Source organism: Pteronotus mesoamericanus, unplaced genomic scaffold (assembly GCF_021234165.1).
Source record: "Pteronotus mesoamericanus isolate MK-2021 breed Mesoamerican mustached bat unplaced genomic scaffold, CSHL_Meso_final scaffold_21, whole genome shotgun sequence".
Taxonomy (NCBI): Eukaryota; Metazoa; Chordata; class Mammalia; order Chiroptera; family Mormoopidae; genus Pteronotus; species Pteronotus mesoamericanus.
In genome coordinates, this window is record NW_026555310.1 from 3,250,324 (window position 1) to 3,268,794 (window position 18,471).

Sequence of the window (18,471 nt, forward strand, 5' to 3'; positions counted from 1 at the left end):
GGGAAAACTCCTTGGCAAGTGGAATAGGGAAACTGAGGCAGACAGCTGAACAAACGGGCCGAGTAATTTACAGCCAGATACAGAAGGCTTCCTCTTTAGAAATAACATCTAGGCCTCAGTTGTATTCTGGGCTCCAGGCCCAGAAAAACAGCAAAATCAGGCCAGCAAAGTCAGGACCAGCTGCAATGACTAACGACCTCCTGCCTGTGCTGACCAGTCAGTGGAAACCAGGAGCGTGAAAGGGCACACCTGGAATAGCTGATGAATATTCTGCCGAAACCCCGAGCTCCCAGCCTGTAAAATCCCCAAGACAAAGGAGCAGCCTGCTCGCCCTCCCAGAGCACACCCACACTTTCCCTCCCCCGAAGGCACATGCTCCTCCAACTCTAAGGGTCCCCACAAGACTTGCAGCCAGGGGAGCGATGGCAGAGGCAGCTGACCCGTGCTGAGCCGGACCCTGGCTCCAGGGCTCCCTTTCCTCTGACCTCCCAGTGCGCCGACAGCAGCCCCGCCTCGGCCCATTCTGTCTCTCTGACTTTTCATCTCAGTAAGTCCACACAGCCCCACCTGCGCTCATTTCTTCTCCAATTAACATTTCCAGAGAACCAAAGCAGCCCCACCGAGTCTCTCTCCTGTTGCTTCTTCTGTCCTAGGCCCGTCCTTGTTTCACTGTCCCCAGCTTTAATAAACATCCTCTCCAAGTCACCTGGATTCATGTCGTGAATCTTCCCTGCACAAAGTCAAGAACCCAGATGCTACTGGCTGGCCGTGGGCAGACCCACTCAGGGCCGGCCCCCCTCCCCTACAACACTCTCACGGTCCGCGGGCAGAGATGGAGGGTGGTGAAGCGGCAGGAGACCGGCCCCTGAAAGCAATCTTGTCAGAGGCATTGCCATTGCCTGGACGACACAGGCAGCCACCAGAGTCAGGCCAGGAGGTGACACAGAAGGTCACCTATGGGCGGCCGCTGGTTACTGAGGCCACGAAGCTCCCTTACTGCTGCCCTAAGCTAGTTGTTTCCAAAATTCCTTTTAGCAGTGGGACCCTCTCCCCTAAGCAGTCCCAACACATGAACAGCACTGACTGAACAGAGTGGGGCAGGGCAGCAAAAGCAGCTCTTCCAGCCTCACACTCATCCTCTGAAGTAAATCCAACCCGGGGTTCCAAGGCACGTTTTGGAAAATGCTGCTCTATCATGGAACAAGAGGGCATCCGCCTAAACTGTGAACTAATTTTGTTCATCAACGAGAAAATGCCCTCTAGTGGTTGCACTCCTGAGAAGCAGAGCTGCGAGGGAAAAAGGCGCGTGCGCACTGAGCCAGGAAGACCCATCCCCAGCAAAGGCTCGAAGACCCCAGAGCTCTGTTTATTAGTTACCCGTGACATAAATTTGTCCTCATTTCGACTCTTTCTACCAAATGTCCCCTCCTCACTTTATCTGCCATCTGTCCCAAATTCAAACGCTCCACATCCTCCTCCCTTCTTCTGAGCTGTTAGGCCGCCTCCCTCACAAACATGCACTTGCTGAGTCCTGTCCCTCATTCTTCTACCCCCTTCACGAAGGCCTCTTCTTCACTGGGCCACAGGCCCGGGCTTGCCCCTGTGGCTCCAGAGCCATCTTTCTAGTTAGACAGGTCTAAAGGCCTCCTCTAGGTTTTTGCTCCTGTCTCTCTTAGATCACCTATCTTATCTCTGTCCTGGGGGCCAAGTCATTTTCTTGTCGGCTGTCAATTCCAAAGGGGACCCTACAGTGCCCTGGACAAGGGACTGTGGCCCCTCAGGGCTTAGTATAAAATAGCACAGTGGCATATCGTAACTGACACACTCAAGGGGTGGCCCTGGGGGTTGGGCCCATTGTCAGGTGAGGCAGAGACATCCCACAGATGGAAAAGCAGGAGGAGGTAGGGGAGCTTCCTACCTCATAACTCTGCCACCAGTTGGGGATGTTGGGACGCAGCTTCTGGTCACATACAACCTTTCGCATTTCCTCAATGGAAGGGTCAGAGGGCACTAAGTCATAATATGGCAGCTGATATTCTTCATGGACTCCTGGAAAAAAAGAAAATATCCACCGAGCTTACCAACAGAAGGAACAGATTACTCAAAAGCCAGTGAGAACCACCCCACTGTGGTCTGCCAACAACACATCCCACTAAGAGGGAACATGGCTCCTTGGAGAGCTTGGCTGATCCAGGTGTGGGACGACATACAGAAGGTTAGCCAGGAACAACTTTTTCATACCAAAAAGCAAGGAAACTACCAAAGACTACTGAGGTCAAGTCAAAAGGCACCAACCTGAAACGCTCCCAGCTAGCTGAAGATGAGAACATTTATGCAACAGCAAGACTAACTTCAATGGAAACAAATATTTCAAATCCATCAGCTCAGCCCTGGCCCATGCGGCTCGGCTGGAGTGCCATCCCATAGACTGAAAAGTCGCCGGTGTGGTCCCCAGTCTGGGCGTGTATCAGAAGGCGGCCAATTCTTGTTTCTCTCTCACATCAATGTTTCTCCCCCCCGCCCCCTTTCCTCTCTCTCTAGAAGCAATGAAAAAGTGCCCTCAGGTGAGGATTAAAAAATGAACAAATAAATAAAAGTAAAACCCACCAGTTAAAAAAAAAAACCCTCCACTACTTCATAGTGATACTAAACAACAAAAAAACCCACAAACCACAGTCACCTTTGTAAGATGACAGATAACTCATTATTTTGATAAATGGTAAATAAATGGAAATCAAGTATTTTTCCTGCCTTTCTTATTCAAACTATACATTTTGGTAACCAAAGAGGCAATTAGGGGAAGTTTCTTTCAAGAAGAAATCTAGCTAATGCCTGAAGAGCGACAGAATCAAATTATTGTCATTTTTCAACCTCTAATGAATTTGGATTTGGACAATGATCATTGATGGCTGTTAGGCCCACAAAATAAGAACGAGCATTATGTGCCTTGTAACAGAAAGATTTTGGGGGAAAAATATACATATATATATATACACACACACACACACACACACACACTATTTTAGTCATTAAATATAACTATTATAGGAAATTCACAGGAACAGTAAAACATGCGAACTCCATGAAGGAGCAAACAGGAGAATTGACAGGACAAATGACTGAATTCTCCAATTAAAAAACGGTGGGGAAAAAAATGGAGATGAAACCTGTAGATTATATGAGACCTAGGAGGTGCATCAATCAATTGCAGTGAATGAACATTATTTCAACTGATTTTGAAGAAACTGTTTAAAAAGGAAATTAGGAGAAAATTGGGGAAACCTCACCAGCAACTGTTGTTAAGTGATATTAAGAATTAATGCTCGTTTTTTAAAGTGCAATAAGAGTATTATATTTTTGAAGTCTTTATCTTTTAGAACTACAAATTGATATTTTCCATAATAAAAAAATTAATTAAAAAATCCAATGTAACCTTCTCAAGCCTTTTTCTAGGAAAAATTCTGCTGTCCTGAGCTAACAGGAGAGCCTGAATTGGTAGTTACCTAAGGGGTAGTTCAGAGCGTAAGCTCTGGCCTCAGTCTCCCAGAGTCTGGATCCTATTTCATTAGCTGTGTGACCTTGGGCAAACTACCTTCTCTCTCTGGGACCTTCTTCATCTGCAAAGTGGTGGCAACAGTAGTACCCACTTTATAGTTTGCAGTACATATTAACTGAGTTTATATATAACAAGTGGTGAATGCCGGCATTATTATTATACACTAAGCCCCAATTTCTGAAAAATATGAGGAAGGATAAGTTAACTTACTCAATTTAAGACTTGTGTAGCAAGATTTTTCTTAATGTTTTCTGTACATAGGATCAGAATCTAAGTTATGCAATTCTATGAATAAAACCTGGGTGCCTGCTCCACAACTTGCATCTCACCCAACATATCATAGATGGAAAAAGAGAGTAATACCGAAAGGGGTTAGGCTGGAAGACTCACCTGTTCTACTTTTTTTAACCTCACCTGAGAACATTTTTTTCATTTTTTTTAGAGAGAGGGAGGGAGGGAAACTTTTATACGAGAGAAAGGCATCAACCGGTTGTCTCCTGTACACACCTGGAATGGGGATAGGCACCTAGGCTGGGGATCATACATGTCCGGACTGGGGGTTACACATAGCTGAGCCCTGATGGGGGATTGAACCTGCAACCCAGGCATGTGCCCTGACTGGGCATCAAACCCACCACCTTTCGGTTACAGGACAACCTTCCAACCAACTGAGCCACACTGGCCAGGGCACCTGTTCTTTTTAATTAATTTCATTTCATTTCATTTCCATTGACTTGGAATTTCTTACATTAGAGATAAATGGATGAGGGCTATATATAATATTTTAAAAAATATTATATATAGCATTCCAAGGTTTTTTAAAAGTGTAATTCTTTAAAAAGATTTTATTTATTTACTTTCACAGAGAGGTGAAGGGAGGGAAAAGGAGAAGGAGAGAAACATCAGTGTGTGAGTGATACATCGACTGGCTGCCCCTCATACCCACCCAAACTGGCCAGCAACTCAGGCATGTGCCCTGGCTGGGAATTGAACCAGCCACCTTTCAGTTCACAGGTTGGTGCTCAGTCCACTGAGCCACACCAGTCAGGGCTCTAGTGGTTCTTGAACTTGACTTCATAGCAGAATACTTGAAAGTTATTGTAAAATACTGATATACTAACCTGATGATAAAATGTTCTCTGCTAAATCGGGCACTACTTTTTACTGGATTCTTACATGAGTGAGCAGTTGCAAATTCCAAAGATTTAAGAAAAAAATAAAAGAAAAAAATCATTTTGAGAAAATTCTACACATTGGTAAGCTTTCTCCTACAAATTGAGAAATGACCACTATTAATTTATCAGTGAAACCCATGCTCCCAGGAACGTGGCTCGAGAGCTGGTGTAGCAGTGCGTGACGCCTCCTGTATAAAGGAGAACCCTGCATGAAGTCCCATGCTCTTTCTGTCTAGGACTTTCCCAACCTCCAATGACCAATAAAAACAATATGCTCCAAAAAGAGAAGCCTTTGGAATGGTTACCACAGTGTAAAACACTATTTTAGAAGCTGGTCCAAAGAATAATAAACACACCCTTAGCACAGCTACCTCCAAGGTTCACTCATATTGATAAGGACTCTGAGGGTGACTGAAGGGCTCTGTCACAAGGCATCTGACAGGTTGTGAAAAGAAAGGAGGCAGAACACCAGCACCCTTGACTGGGAGGCAGGAGCAAGAGAAGGCAGAAAAGGATCGTACCTCCAGAATTGCATCTTCGAGCAATCTCCCAATATACCAGCCCTAGGGCATAGATATCAGCACATTTAAAGGAGTCAAAGTGCTTCATGTTAATGGTTTCATCAAGTACTTCAGGGGCCATGTATCTGCAACAGCAAAGGAAACACGATCACACATTAACAAAAGATGACCTCTCTCCTTAGATCAAAGTATTGACTCAGGGGCCCTCTGAAAGTAGGCGAGCATCACCCCAAAAAAGCCCCTTGGGGAGGAGAAACTAGTCAATTCTTTTATTGCAAACTCCCATGTGTTTTGGATTTGAATCTAAATTCTTCAGCATATGTTTGGTCAGTATCACAGGCTACTCTTATTTGCACCTCTACTTTTCAACCATCATTTTTAGCATGTTTTGGTTTCTTGGCAGAAGTACTTGTATCAGGGGTCACAGGGCAATAATACATGATATCTAGTTACTACTGGGGTCTTGAACTTTATTAAATATAGTCACAATGATGGGTCCAGTTTAAATTTCATTCTGCACTTTTTTTTCATCTTACTTGATTACAGGTATAAGAAAATTAATTCTAGATAGCCATCAAAGCCCCCTCAGCTAATTAGTAATCTTCTCTCTCTCTCTCTCTCTCTCTCTCTCTTTTTCTCTCAAATCATGGGATCATCCCAGGCCTCACATTTTGGGGCCTGCGTCATTCATTCCTTCAGCTCAAAGGGAAAAAGCAGTAAAGAAACTTAGTTAAATTCATTCAGATTCCTTCCTATTAAAAGGCAGCTCTACCCTGGCTCGTGTGGCTCAGTGGATTGAGTGCCAGCCTGCAAACCAAGAGGTTGCCAGTTCGATTTCCAGTCAGGGCACATGCCTGGGTTGCGGGCCAGGTCCCCAGGTGGGGGCATGTGAGAGGCAACCTACTGATAATCTCTCGCATATCTGTTTCTCTCCCTCTCTTTCTCCTTCCCTTCCCCTCTCTCTAAAAGTAAATAAATAAAATCTTTAAAAAAAAAAGTTCCATTTCCGACTTGTATAATCAATCTGCAATCATAATTCCTTACTCCTTACTTCACTTCTGCAGGAAGCAGGGAGCAGGCCCGTAATCGTCAGGGCACTCGAATCTCTGCTCTGGATCACCTCTGCTCCAGCTTGCCAAACCTGCTCTCTAAACCCAGAGCAAACATGCTCTCTGCCTCCTGGAGGGTCTCTGCACAAGCCACCCCTCTGGACAGCAACTCCCCTCTCCCCCAAGGCAGGCCTGGTGCCCACCCCACTCCCAATCCTTGCTCCAGATTCTCTTCTCCACTGCTTCCCCTGCCCAATACTACCAACACCTACATGTATACAGTTCTATGGAGCTGTGCTCTTGGTGCTTATATATCTGTTAGATATAACTGTGTAGCCTTCCAGTGCCAGGAGTGGGTGTTCAAATTTCAGTCATCTGAGAGCCTGGACCACACCTCCTTTTTCTACACCTCCCCCTGCACAGTGGGGAGAGGCACACACGGGCTCCTCGCTATAGGCACAGGGCAAGGACAGAGGCCCAGGGCCTTCCTACCGTTTGGTTCCCACCCTCTGGTTTGGGGCAATGTCAATGGTGTCAGTGACAGCATCGTGACGGACGGCCAGGCCCAGGTCTGCAATGGCACACATGCCGTTTTTCTTCACTAGGATGTTCTTTGACTTTAAGTCTCGATGAGCAATTCCAGGCTTCCCTGGCAGAGATAAAAACAGCGATCTTTAAAGAAAGGTAGTAAAAATATTATAAGAGTCTGCAAACACAGTGAATGTTAGGAAGGCCGCATGGATTCAAGTCCTGGCTTTTCCTCCTACTAACCCAGGAACCCTGGAAAAGCGACTTAACCCATCAATACCTTTGTCTTCTCATCCATAAAACAAGACTAACACCAGTATTTAATTCATGGGAATGTTGTGAGGATTAAATGCATTGATGTAGGCTAAGTGATGAGCTTAGAAGAGCATGCGTATTAGCTAACATTACTATTAATACTACTACTCACCTTCCCTAACAAATATGCTCAGTAGTGAAGTGCTGAGGAATTCAGAGAGATACTGCTGTGTTGGCTAGACTCTTAGAATCAACCAAAATCACCAATCAATTAGTAAGGACTGCTAGTATCACTGCAGAGGCTAGGAACAGGACCAAACTTTAATGGCTCATTTTCTGCCAGCTAGTGCTATTGCCCTGGTCAATCAGGCATCAGGGAACACACCCTGTCACCCTAACAAGATCCAGGATATCCCAAAGAGCTGATGTTTCGGTCAATAAGCAGGGATGCTCAAGTCTTTCCCTCCAGGAATACCTTCCTAGGTTAGCAAAGCGGAGGGTCTAAATCCACCAAGCAGTCTTTGTAAGTCAGCTGCCCCCAACAACGAAAGTGTGAAATTACTGAACTGATGCTCCTGTCGCATGAGTTTTTTTTTTTTTATCTTCTCAGTTCCATGTGCACTGTGGGCTTCTGAGATGATTACTCAATGAACACCATCCAACAACTATGCCAGGCCATGGAAAGAACAGCTCCACTACAGTCCCTGAGGGAGTTCGGAGACAAGTGGCAAGAACCCTCTGGAAATCCTCTTGTTTTCATTCAAGTGAAGTTCAAACCTCTCTCCTTTAGATTAGACTAGAGTCCCTGAGGCCCAGCTCCAACTTTCTCAGTAAAAAGGAGTTCTGGCAACTAAATCAGGATAGTACAAGGTTTTAAAGCCTACTCAACGTCACTGCTCCTCGGCTGGGCCCACTCACCTTGGGTGCCCACGATCTCCATGTGCAGGTGTGCAAGCCCGCTGGCAGCAGACAAGGCCAGCTTAATCATCCCCTCGATCGTCACTGTGTACCGGTTCAGATAATCGAACAGGGAGCCATGCTCGTGATAGTCTGAGACGAGCCACAGCTGTGTCCAGGTGCCATTATCTGCAGAGAACCACAGAGGTTAAGGCAGGAAAGATGGAATATGTAGACTCCAGTTAGACTCCTGAATTTCCACTATTTAAAAAATATTTTATTTCTTTATTTTTAGAGAGGGGAAGGTAGGGAGCAGAGGGAAACAGCAATGTGTGGCTGCCTCTTGAGCACCCCTACTGGGGACCTGGCCCACAACCCAGGCATGTGCCCTGACTGGGAATTGAACCAGCAACTCTTTGGTTCACAGGCCAGCGCTCAATCCACTGAACCACACCAGTGAGGGCTGAATTCGTACTTCTTGCCTCCACACGTCCTAAGGTCTTCTCTATGCCTGTTTCATCTACGGGTGTCTACAAGTTTTAGGTTCCAGGAAAGACAGAAGAATACCTACTCCTTTATTTCTTGTAGGTGGCTATAGGACACTGGGCAGCATTCCATTATAACACCGAATTTGAAGTGTGAGGCATCCAGAAGAGGAAGCATATGCTTAGGAGAGTAACAGGTAACATCTGCGACACTGCTTTTGATCCTGATGAGGCCCACTCATCTACATGTTTGCAACAACTGGCTGCATCCACCACTGCCAAATAGTGAGGCTTCACAGACCCTGCTCTGTGCTCCAAGACCTTTTTATAAAAAATTGAACTTACTGGGATGACATCGGTTAATAAAATTATATAGGTTTCAGGTGTATAATTCTATAATAAATCATCTCTATATTGTAGTATCTTTTCACCACCCCAAGTCTCCTTCTATCACCATTTAGCCTCCCATATCCTCTTCAATCTCCCCCCCACCCAAGCTCCAAAGGCCCTTTGAGCACAGCCCAGCCCAGCACCTGTCTCATTTGTAACATTTCTATCCTAAGTCCATTGCTCTTACCAGGCTATGAGCTCTCTCTGAGAGAAGGAAAGAGTTCCTTCATGCATTATTGTAATCCAGGCCAAAAACACTTTTCAATGCATGATGAGCACACATCAAATATTTCAGAGGTCATCTTATCCTCAGAAGAGCAATGGAAGGCGGAAAACATACTTTTATATAAGGTGTGTCTGGTGTGTGTACATGCATGTGCATGCATGTAGTGAGGAGGGGGAGGGAGAGAGGGAGAAAAAGAAAAACCAAGCCCTGGCTGGGTAGCTCGTTTGGTTATAGAGTGATGTCCAACACACCAAAGTTGTGGATTCAATCTCTGGGCAAAGCACATACAAGAAGCAACCAATGAATGCCTAAATAAGTAGAATAACAAATCGATGCCTCTCTCTTTAAAAAAAAAAAAAAAAATCAATTAAAAAACTATTTTAAAAAAGGAAAACCAAAATTGAGTTATGCTGCCATCAATAGGAAAATTGGAAATTGAATTGAGGCCTAAATTCCAGGCCGGTGCTAGTTCCAGAACATCACACTTCACAGGGTGGGGCAAAGGTAGGTTTGCAGTGGTTCATATGGAAAATAATACAATAATAAATAAATAATAATACAAGAATAGACTGTTTCACATACTCACAACTGTAAACCTACTTTTGCCCCACCTTGTATATATCGTGTTAAAAAGGCAAGATCGAAGGAGCCTGATTTTTCTCCTGCCCTGGCCCTTATGTGGGCTTCAATAGCCAGATCCCTACTCACGCAGCTGCCAGAAATCAATAAAGGGAGTGGCTTCTGGAAAGGCGCCAATCTTGGCCTCTCAGATTATGAACAAGGGGTCCACCCAACACACCCTGCTTGCACCAACCAGCCCTAAAGTCTTGAGGACACTGCCAGTAAGTTAAAAGGGAAGACATCTTTTGATCCTTTAAAATATACGTAAAACTTAAATTTTATCAAAAGGTAATGTTGCTTTAAAAAGGAACAGCTTATTCAGAAAGAATAAAAAATTCTCTCTTCCCCTTTGTCCCTTGTGTACTGAGTCCAAGACTCTTTAGCTTGGGGGCAGATGAGGTCACTACAAACCCCCACAGCAACGTGAGGAATGTGCAGCCTGCTGTTGTTTCAGGAAGGAAAAATAAATACTTAGCATCTTCGTAGCCTTTGTAGACACTAACTTCTAAAAATCACTGTGCTACAGGAGCAAACTATGTCACAACTGCCAGAGGGACCATCGCCTCGTGCTCTTGGACTTCAAGTGTACTACCTGCCCACGTGTCTGCTGTCCCCTTCCCTGGGGCTGTACGGTCAGGGACTGCATCCTGTTCTTCTGTGTGATGACCCAAGAAACTGGCAGAGGTCAATGGATGTTACTGAATTAATGAATTTCAGTTGCCATCCGCTATCTCATAATAAACTACAATCCTCTCAAAAAGACCCTTGTAATCTGGCCTCCATGACCTCGCCCCCGTCTTTTCCCGTAACACAGCTGTCCCATGTTACCCGCAGGCTCCCAGACACATGTCACCTCTGCACACGTGTCTGGCGTGAACCTTCCACCGGTTTTTCTTCCTGACCAGCTTCTGCTACTTCACCTCAATCAAGTTCAGGTGTTGCCTCCCAGACCTTCCTCTCAGTCCCGGCTGTGCTCAGTAGAACAGCACGTTGCTTGGTCACGTCCTGTCATTACTTTGTCCCTTTGCTAGTGAGTGAGGTCCTCAAAAATGAGAACATGCCTGGCCACTGGCCACATAAGAGAGGCTCAAAAATGAAAGTAAAAACAGAAGACAGAGAAGGAGGGGATAAGGAAACTTGGGTACAAGCAGACCCAAAGCTGAGCCTTAAAGCCAAGAGGTAGCATGTTGGGGGCGGCGGGTGATTGCTCTGTCGCACCAACTCCACTACCAAAGTGTGTGTGCAACTGCTGTGTCACAGAACATGGACTACGTGCTTTCCTGGGGCCATCCTTTCCTGGCAGGAGCTAAGATCACAATTCTTCACTCCAGCTGTTGCCAAGATAAATTCATTCGGGCCCCTCAGGGACGATCCTGTGGGTGGGTTTAGGAGCGCCAAGGAAGCGAAAGTGAGCAGGTAGGACAGAAGCTTAATCTTGTTTATCTATTTATTTGCTTAGTAACCTGGGTTTTTTGAACAAGCTTTCTGCAGAAGAAAAGTCTGAAAACCATTACCTAATTTAGAGTCTCTTTCTATGGCTACTAACTATGAAGGCGAACAGAGCTGTGCTGTCCCGGGCACCCCCTCTGTCTGGGGCTGCGGTTGGCTTTGGGACACCCCGTATCCCACTCTAGCCCTTTACCTTTATTGTCAGCAGCAATAAATCCAAGGATGTTTTCATGGCGCAGCATGACTGTCTGGTATATCTCTGCTTCCCGGAACCAAGACCGTTCTTCACGAGAAGAGAAAATTTTCACAGCCACATCACCACCCCTCCAGCGGCCGCGCCACACTTCTCCAAACCGGCCCTTGCCAATAATCTCCTGTAAAACGATGGTTCGCGCCACTGTGCGCTGGACAAAAAGGGGTAACCCTGTGGACCAAAGAATGGAAAGAAAACTGACATTGCAAACTTGCTAAATGTTGTAACTCCCACTCTCGTTGCCACCTTGGAAAAGCCCTTACCACAGTGCCCCAATCTACACGGGTCCACTGACCATGGAGTGCTGTGGCCACCCCTGTACCATGGCCAGGTAGTCCGCCACACAGCTAAGCCAGGCAGTGACTGAGAGAGAACACGGAAAGGGAAATGCATAGGATTAGCTGTTCCTGATCTAAGCAATTTATCATCTCAGTGTGGACGACAGATTTGAATGTAAATCCCTGACCAGATTTACCAACTCTGTAACCAGCCTCTTGTGGGCCAATCCACCCACATCTGCCTTCTGCTGATGAAGAGGAAAGAGGGCAGAAAAGATGAAATGAGGGCTTGAACACGCGGAGTCCCTTCTGGCTGCTCTGCTCACTCACCACTAGAGGGCAGTGCTGTGTGGCCCATGAAACCCAAACTGTGGTCAGGGCACACAAGGATCTGCCCTCTCCCGGAGACAGCAAACTTCTGCTCACAGGTGGAGCTCCAGATGGAGAATGGGACACTACCAATGCTTATTCTAAGATTAATTTTATTGTCTTTACAGGACTTATTTATTGCCTCATTTGACTCATTCAACATCACCCTATCTAACCAATCACTCTTACCATCAAGACTAACTCACTCACTTCCTCTCCTGGACTAAAAAAAAAAAAAAGTTACTACCCCCCTAACTCTTGTGGATGTTAACTACCATTTACCATATGCTTAGTATGCATTAAGCACTATGCTAAAGGCTTCACATAAATTATCTCATTTCCTCACGACCACCTATAATGTGGGTATTATTATTATCCCCATTTTACAGATGAGAAAACTAAGGCCCAAAGGGGGAAGGTTAAGTAACTCACTCAAATTCATGTAAGCAGTAAGTGGCAATACAGGGATTAAAATCTAGGACTGTCTGGCTCCAAAGTTCATGCTGTTACCCAGTTACCTTTATCCTAGTCTATCACAACAAGGTCCAGTGTTTGGTTCAATTCCCTCATCTGAGAAAGGGGTTACCAACAGCATAGAACCACCAAAATGTTTCTCAAAGTAGAGCCCTTCTCCCCATCCTCTCTGTGCCAGTCCTAGCTCTGGCTCGTCTTTAAAACACTCCCAACTGGTCTGTCTCCCATCTCACCCTGGTCCTGCTCTCCTACCCACACGCAGCCCTGCCTCACCCTGCCCGCTCTAACAGGAGGTTGGTAAATGAATGAATTTATCCTCCATACCACTGCTTGAACTCCCTCCACAGGAAAATACGAATATTTCTTTTCATCTACTTGCAGTAGATGCCTCTCATCTTGCCAGAAAAAACACGGCACCCAAGATCATTTCCTCCTGGGTCAGCCTGCCGCTCCCCACCCCAGCGTGGCTGAGCCATACCAGCCTCCTTATCATTCCCTAAGCGCTCAGTGAATTCTCAGGCCTTTTTCGCCTTTTTCTCAGGAGATTTTCCTTGACCTGGAATGTTCCCTGCCCCCTCATTTCTCTTAAAACTTTGAACTCAGTCTTCAAAACCCCTCTGAACGCACCCTCCTTTCTGGGACCCTTCCCAACAATCCCCACCTCCTCTATCCAACCTTGGCCCAGACTCTTTCTCATCTCCATTCACTCTCTGTCACCCAGAGGGTCTTCCACATATATTTGTTCGTGTGAACTGAAAGTTACGTAAGCAGACAGGACTTGCTTATTTTAAATCCACAGTATTAAAACTCCAACATCTTGGAAGCTCTGCATATTCCAAATTAAGAATGGACTAAACCATCCAGAGGAAAAAAGTTATCGATCGTTTTACTCCAGTCAACTAAGTACCCGCCGTGCACCTTCCAGGGCTTCAGCTGGACTCTGGGAACAGAGCTACCTCCTCCAGCAGCAAATCAGGCCACAGGGTCCGCCAGGCAGTTCTAGCCACTGCCCCACTTCTCTCATCAAAGAACAAGCCATATATTTTCTCTCTTCCTCCAAGTATACAGCTTCTAAATACATGCATCATTAAGCTCCCTACTGCAGAGCTTAATTAAGGCAAAACCACTAAAAGTGAAGAGATGTCACAGCTCAAAGTATTCCTTGTGTTTAAGGAGGAATGTCTGGCTACAAGTGATAGCATCGTTTCTCTACAGAATAGTCTTGTCACATGGAAAAAAAATAAACACAGAATTCTCACAAATATGAGTTTATATGTTTTAACTAGAATGGTAATAATGACCTTTGTGGATGAGTTGTTTTTTCTTTTTTTTAACAAGAACAGATTACCACCATCATCGAAATAATTGAGACCTGAATGACCCAATTATCTTAATCCTAGTCTAGTTTCATGACAAAGTCCAGTGTTTGGTTCAATTCCCTGATCTGAGAAAGGCTCAGTTACCAATAGGTAGCACAAGAAATGGTGGTGACGCCATGCTGCCCTTATTTAACCCTCACCAAAACCCCTAGGCAACTGGTACAAGTCAATGATTCACCAAACCCCTGCATTCAGCTTCACTCAGTGCCCTTCAACTCCCCTTGTGGTTGCTCAGAGATCAATGATTAGCTGTCACCACCTCACAGGAACACGGCACACTCCTGTTTTTCAAAAGGGGCCCTTAAACTGAGCACTCCACCACTCAGGTGGAACAAGATGAATTTTAATAGATGGATGGTTCCAGAACTTGAAGAGAGGCAGAGCTTCTGGAAGGGAGAGTTTTGCACTTGGCCTCTGGAGCCCCAGGGAAGGAAAGATTTTTCTGTGACCCTCATTGTCTGATGTTAGTGCACGTCAGTCTCCAAAAGTATGGGGAAGTAGGAAACCGAATGACTCAATGCTGCTAGAAACAAGTGTAAGGCCCGGCCTTCTCCGTAAATGCTCTACTCTGCTGGGAAGCCGTGACGGGGGCCAACAAGAGACACAAAGCCCGAGGAACTCAGTACCTGAGCCAGACCCCGACGTGGAGAGATCGTAGACAAGATCCTGGAGCGTCTTGTCTTTGGAGAGGCACATCTCACATGAGGGATCTTCCATGTCCAGCCTCTGGCGGTTGTGATAAACACGCTGATGATAGTTAATGACAAGGAAAACAATGATGATGATGAGAAACAGGAGGAACACTGGGCCGGCAATAATGCCAACCAGCTCCACAGGGCCCCACATGGAAGGGTGCTCAGGCTCCTTGAGGTGACCTGGGTCAAGTGAGAGAAGAGAGGGAAAGAACAAAGAGTGAAAACAGGGTATGCATTGGCCTTATAAATCCTCGATGCCTCCCTCCAAGTGAAATGCCCTTTCCCTCTCCGCGTGCTCCAGGTATTCCTGACCTCTCCAGCCTTCAGGGACTGGTTTGCCTGCCTGGATACTCTCAAATGCAAGCCTCTCTAGCGAAGGAGCCCTTTGCAGCAGTCAAACCCATAACCCACTTTGTAACTTCACGGTACTTTTCCCATCTCAGTGCCCCAGGCAGATGCAAGGATCTACTCTTCAACATGTAACAGCTCCATGGAGCTCTGCTCCCGTCTCTCTGCTACTCCTCCGATCTCCCCAGTAATACTGCCTAAATGACAGACCTGCAGAGGGGTGGGATCTAGTATTTTCCCATCTTGATCACTGTCCTTTTTGCTCATTCTAGCCCTTTTCCCCATTGTTGCCCTCACCCCTACCCTAACAGCTCCCTTTATATGGCACTGGGGCCCTCCTTCAGGATCAGCCCTATATCCTCCCCTTTGGGATCCCTGCCTGGCTCTCCCACTCCTTAATAGCTGCCCGCTATCCAAAATGCAGCTTTCACCTCCGGGACCAACTTGACAACAATCTGTCTCCCTCATCCTCTAATCTACAAGCCTAACATGGGAGGAATTCCATCCCTTGTCACCTTAGGGAACTTCAAAGAGGTACCTTTATCTATCATCAAACAAAGTGATTGGGGAAGAGTAGAGAAGGATGAAATGAGAGGGGTGCCCTACCTCCATGATGAGCCAATAGTCCAACAAGGGTGCCCACTCACCACTGGGAACCCTCAGGTCAATCTTGTTGCAGAAGTCAGTATAGCAGCAGTGCGTGTTTCGCAGATCCTCGGAGCTCAGGCAGTAGAAGGGCTTCCCAGCGGGAACCAGCTCCACTTTGGGGATGCAGGTGCGCACGTGGTGCTCCATTCCATCCAGGTTGAAAATGGAAACCATGCAGGCCCCATCTGTTTCACACGTGTAGTTGGCCTGTAGGCAGCTGGTGCACGTACACAGTAGAGCTGCAGGAAATTTGGGAGCAGACGTTGATATCAATGATCAGATCTTATCCTAGGCCATTTTCCAGACTCAGGATATCATTCCTTAGCATGCTTGATCTTCTGAAATAAGGAGCTTTTATAGGGCTAGGGTCAGAAAGACGACATCGTCAGTGGAGGCACAACTTTTTCACCTGTTTATTTAGCTCACAAACAAGGCTTTCCAGGCCCTTCCATTTTCCTCTAAGTGCTCTATTTTATGCCTATGAGAGAGAAACTACCTTTTGAACCTTGCCTTAGACTTAATACAAATTATTTTGTGGCTGGGAAAGACGTTTTCCTTCAAATTTAGATGACTATGAGAGGAAGGCACCCTTTGGGGAATGCAGGTCCCTACCCCCAACACACGCTTGCAAGCGCGCTCGCATGCGCGCGCTCTCTCTCAGCACACCCAAAACCACCCAGGGTTTCTGGGGGCTTCCATCGCCCCACCTCCTTCTGCCAGCATTAAGCACGCCTGCAGTTTCCGGGATGCAATCTGTACGCATGCACTCACGTACTCTTTTGAGGCTGTGCTCTTTTTCCTAGCTAATTCTTGCAAATCCTTTAAAATTCAGCTTGCATGTTGTTTACTTTGAAGAGTTGCCCTCGACTATCCAACATCCTCTTCTTTTAGTCCCTGGCAGTTGCCCCTCTTATGAGAGGCAAAAACAGTATCCTCCAAAGAGGATAATATTAGTGGCTACCTCATAATGTTACTGTGAGGATTAAATGAGCTAATGCATAAAAAGGGCTCAATAAGTTTAACCCATCCTGAAAGGTCCATGTATATCACTTTAAGAGTATTTTTCATATATGCATACACACATACTTTTTTTTCCCCAAACAGGCAGTGTATGCAATCATCTCTGGGATTAGTGAGTTTTGCGGGGTGTGTAGTATACCTAAGTGTACACTAGTGACAGGAAATTATGGCAAATGAATTTGGTGCCTCTGAAAGCCAGTTCAGCAGCCCCGGAGTCTGAAACCCTTTATTTATCCATCTAACAAGAATAGCACAGACAGCAGCAGTTGGTGCTCCCCAGCACTGTCTCCCACGAGCCTAACCTAGCCCTGACCTCTTGGGATGGGCAGGAGTGTGGCTTCATCCACTACAATACTTAGGTTGGGACTCTCAGTGCTGAACGAGACTCTCACCTGTCAGGGGATGGAGGTGGGAGGGCCCACCCAGGCCCCAGATTGGACACTAAATGAATGCTATCTGGACACCAAGTGGGAAGGTATTCAAACTAGGGCCCCTCAAGAAGAGACATGTATGACCAGTTCCACGAACAACCAGCCTGTCATAACTCACCCCTTTAGGCTGTAAACAATCTATCTTTGTCTCTCCTCCAATACGCTGGAAGGCATCTCGTGGCTTTTCAAATCCAAAGACAGATTCTAAATATCTCAGTGTCCAACCCCTCCTTTCTCAGGCTTTCTAGAAAGGACACCCCTGGCCATTCCCAGCCAAGGAAACGAAGGAGGCAGCACTGACAGGTAAACGAGCAGCACAGGTCTTCACTGAATGGCCTCTGGTTATTTTTTTCACAGCATCTGATCAGATCCCTTTCTTCTGGGAGAAATTCCAAAGCATGTAGCTACCTGCTGAAGGGTTTGGGCAGTGTTACATTTTAAGGACAGAAGTATAAAGCAGGTACTCTTTAGGTTCCAAATCACAGAAGGAATTTTCAACCCTTTTAGCCACAAGAAAGATTAAGGAACCTCCTCAATAACTTTATTTGTTTCCTCTTTTACTCCTCTTGTTTAACAAATTTACTTCTATGACCTTCCAAATACTCGATCCAAATCTCTTGTGCTCATGCTGGAGCCCTGACTGTTACTCGGAAAGCTAACGCCGCACCCCCGCGTCAGTGGGGGCATTGGAGCACTGAGGCGGCTTCCCCACGGAGCGCACACCTCTCCGTAAGTGTGCCAGGACAGGCCCGGCAAAGAGAACAGCACTGGGTCTATTTTGGGAAGTGAGGAGGGAAAGCGAACAACTCCTAGAGGGCTATTCTGAGCGCGGTGGGACACACAGGCGGACCTGCTGCCACCTTTTAGAGAAAAGCTCACTCCAGAGCTGTCAATTAGCAGGCAGGCGAGCCAGGAGTCTCTGATTCCAGATACTTACTCTCCTTTCATTGGTTCACGGCCCCTTTCACAGTGATTCATCCTGGAGAACGAACACACCCACACGTGGCTCATTATTTTTGGGAAGTACTTAAACAATCTTGGTGTAAGACAGGAAAGAACAAAAGTGGTGAAATCTATGCTAGACAGGACGAAGAGCGGAACTGGGAGCAGGGCCATGTGAGTTTCTGATAAGGAACTGAGCAAGCCCCTGAATCTATCTGGGCCTTAGCTGTCCAACCAGAAAATACTATTTATCTTACAGAAACAGCATAAAGATTAGCCAAACATCAACTAAGTGCTGTGGGTACTCGAATAGAGAAAGACTCCCTCTGCACCCATCTGTGTACATCTACATATTTTCCGACGAATGAAGAGTCTGAAAAAGATCTGTTTGTAATATAACCATCGCTACTACCCACCCCCCTGAGAAGGTTTCAGTTACCATCACCAGAGCTGCAGCAGGGCATCACGGCAGGAAACAGGTC

The 18,471-nt window shown here is 46.2% G+C and overlaps 1 protein-coding gene across 1 annotated transcript in view; it reads right to left on the reverse strand.

The window, feature by feature from the left end:
- Nucleotides 1-18,471, reverse strand: part of ACVR1B (activin A receptor type 1B) — a 35,387-nt gene that overhangs the window by 3,792 nt on the left and 13,124 nt on the right. Inside the window, exons 2-8 of the mRNA XM_054591084.1 lie at nucleotides 15,596-15,835; nucleotides 14,532-14,780; nucleotides 11,346-11,576; nucleotides 8,003-8,170; nucleotides 6,794-6,950; nucleotides 5,253-5,377; nucleotides 1,919-2,049 (exon numbers count right to left, since the gene is read on the reverse strand). Coding sequence (XP_054447059.1) covers nucleotides 1,919-2,049; nucleotides 5,253-5,377; nucleotides 6,794-6,950; nucleotides 8,003-8,170; nucleotides 11,346-11,576; nucleotides 14,532-14,780; nucleotides 15,596-15,835 — 1,301 coding nt within the window. The remainder of the gene's footprint in view (nucleotides 1-1,918; nucleotides 2,050-5,252; nucleotides 5,378-6,793; nucleotides 6,951-8,002; nucleotides 8,171-11,345; nucleotides 11,577-14,531; nucleotides 14,781-15,595; nucleotides 15,836-18,471) is intronic.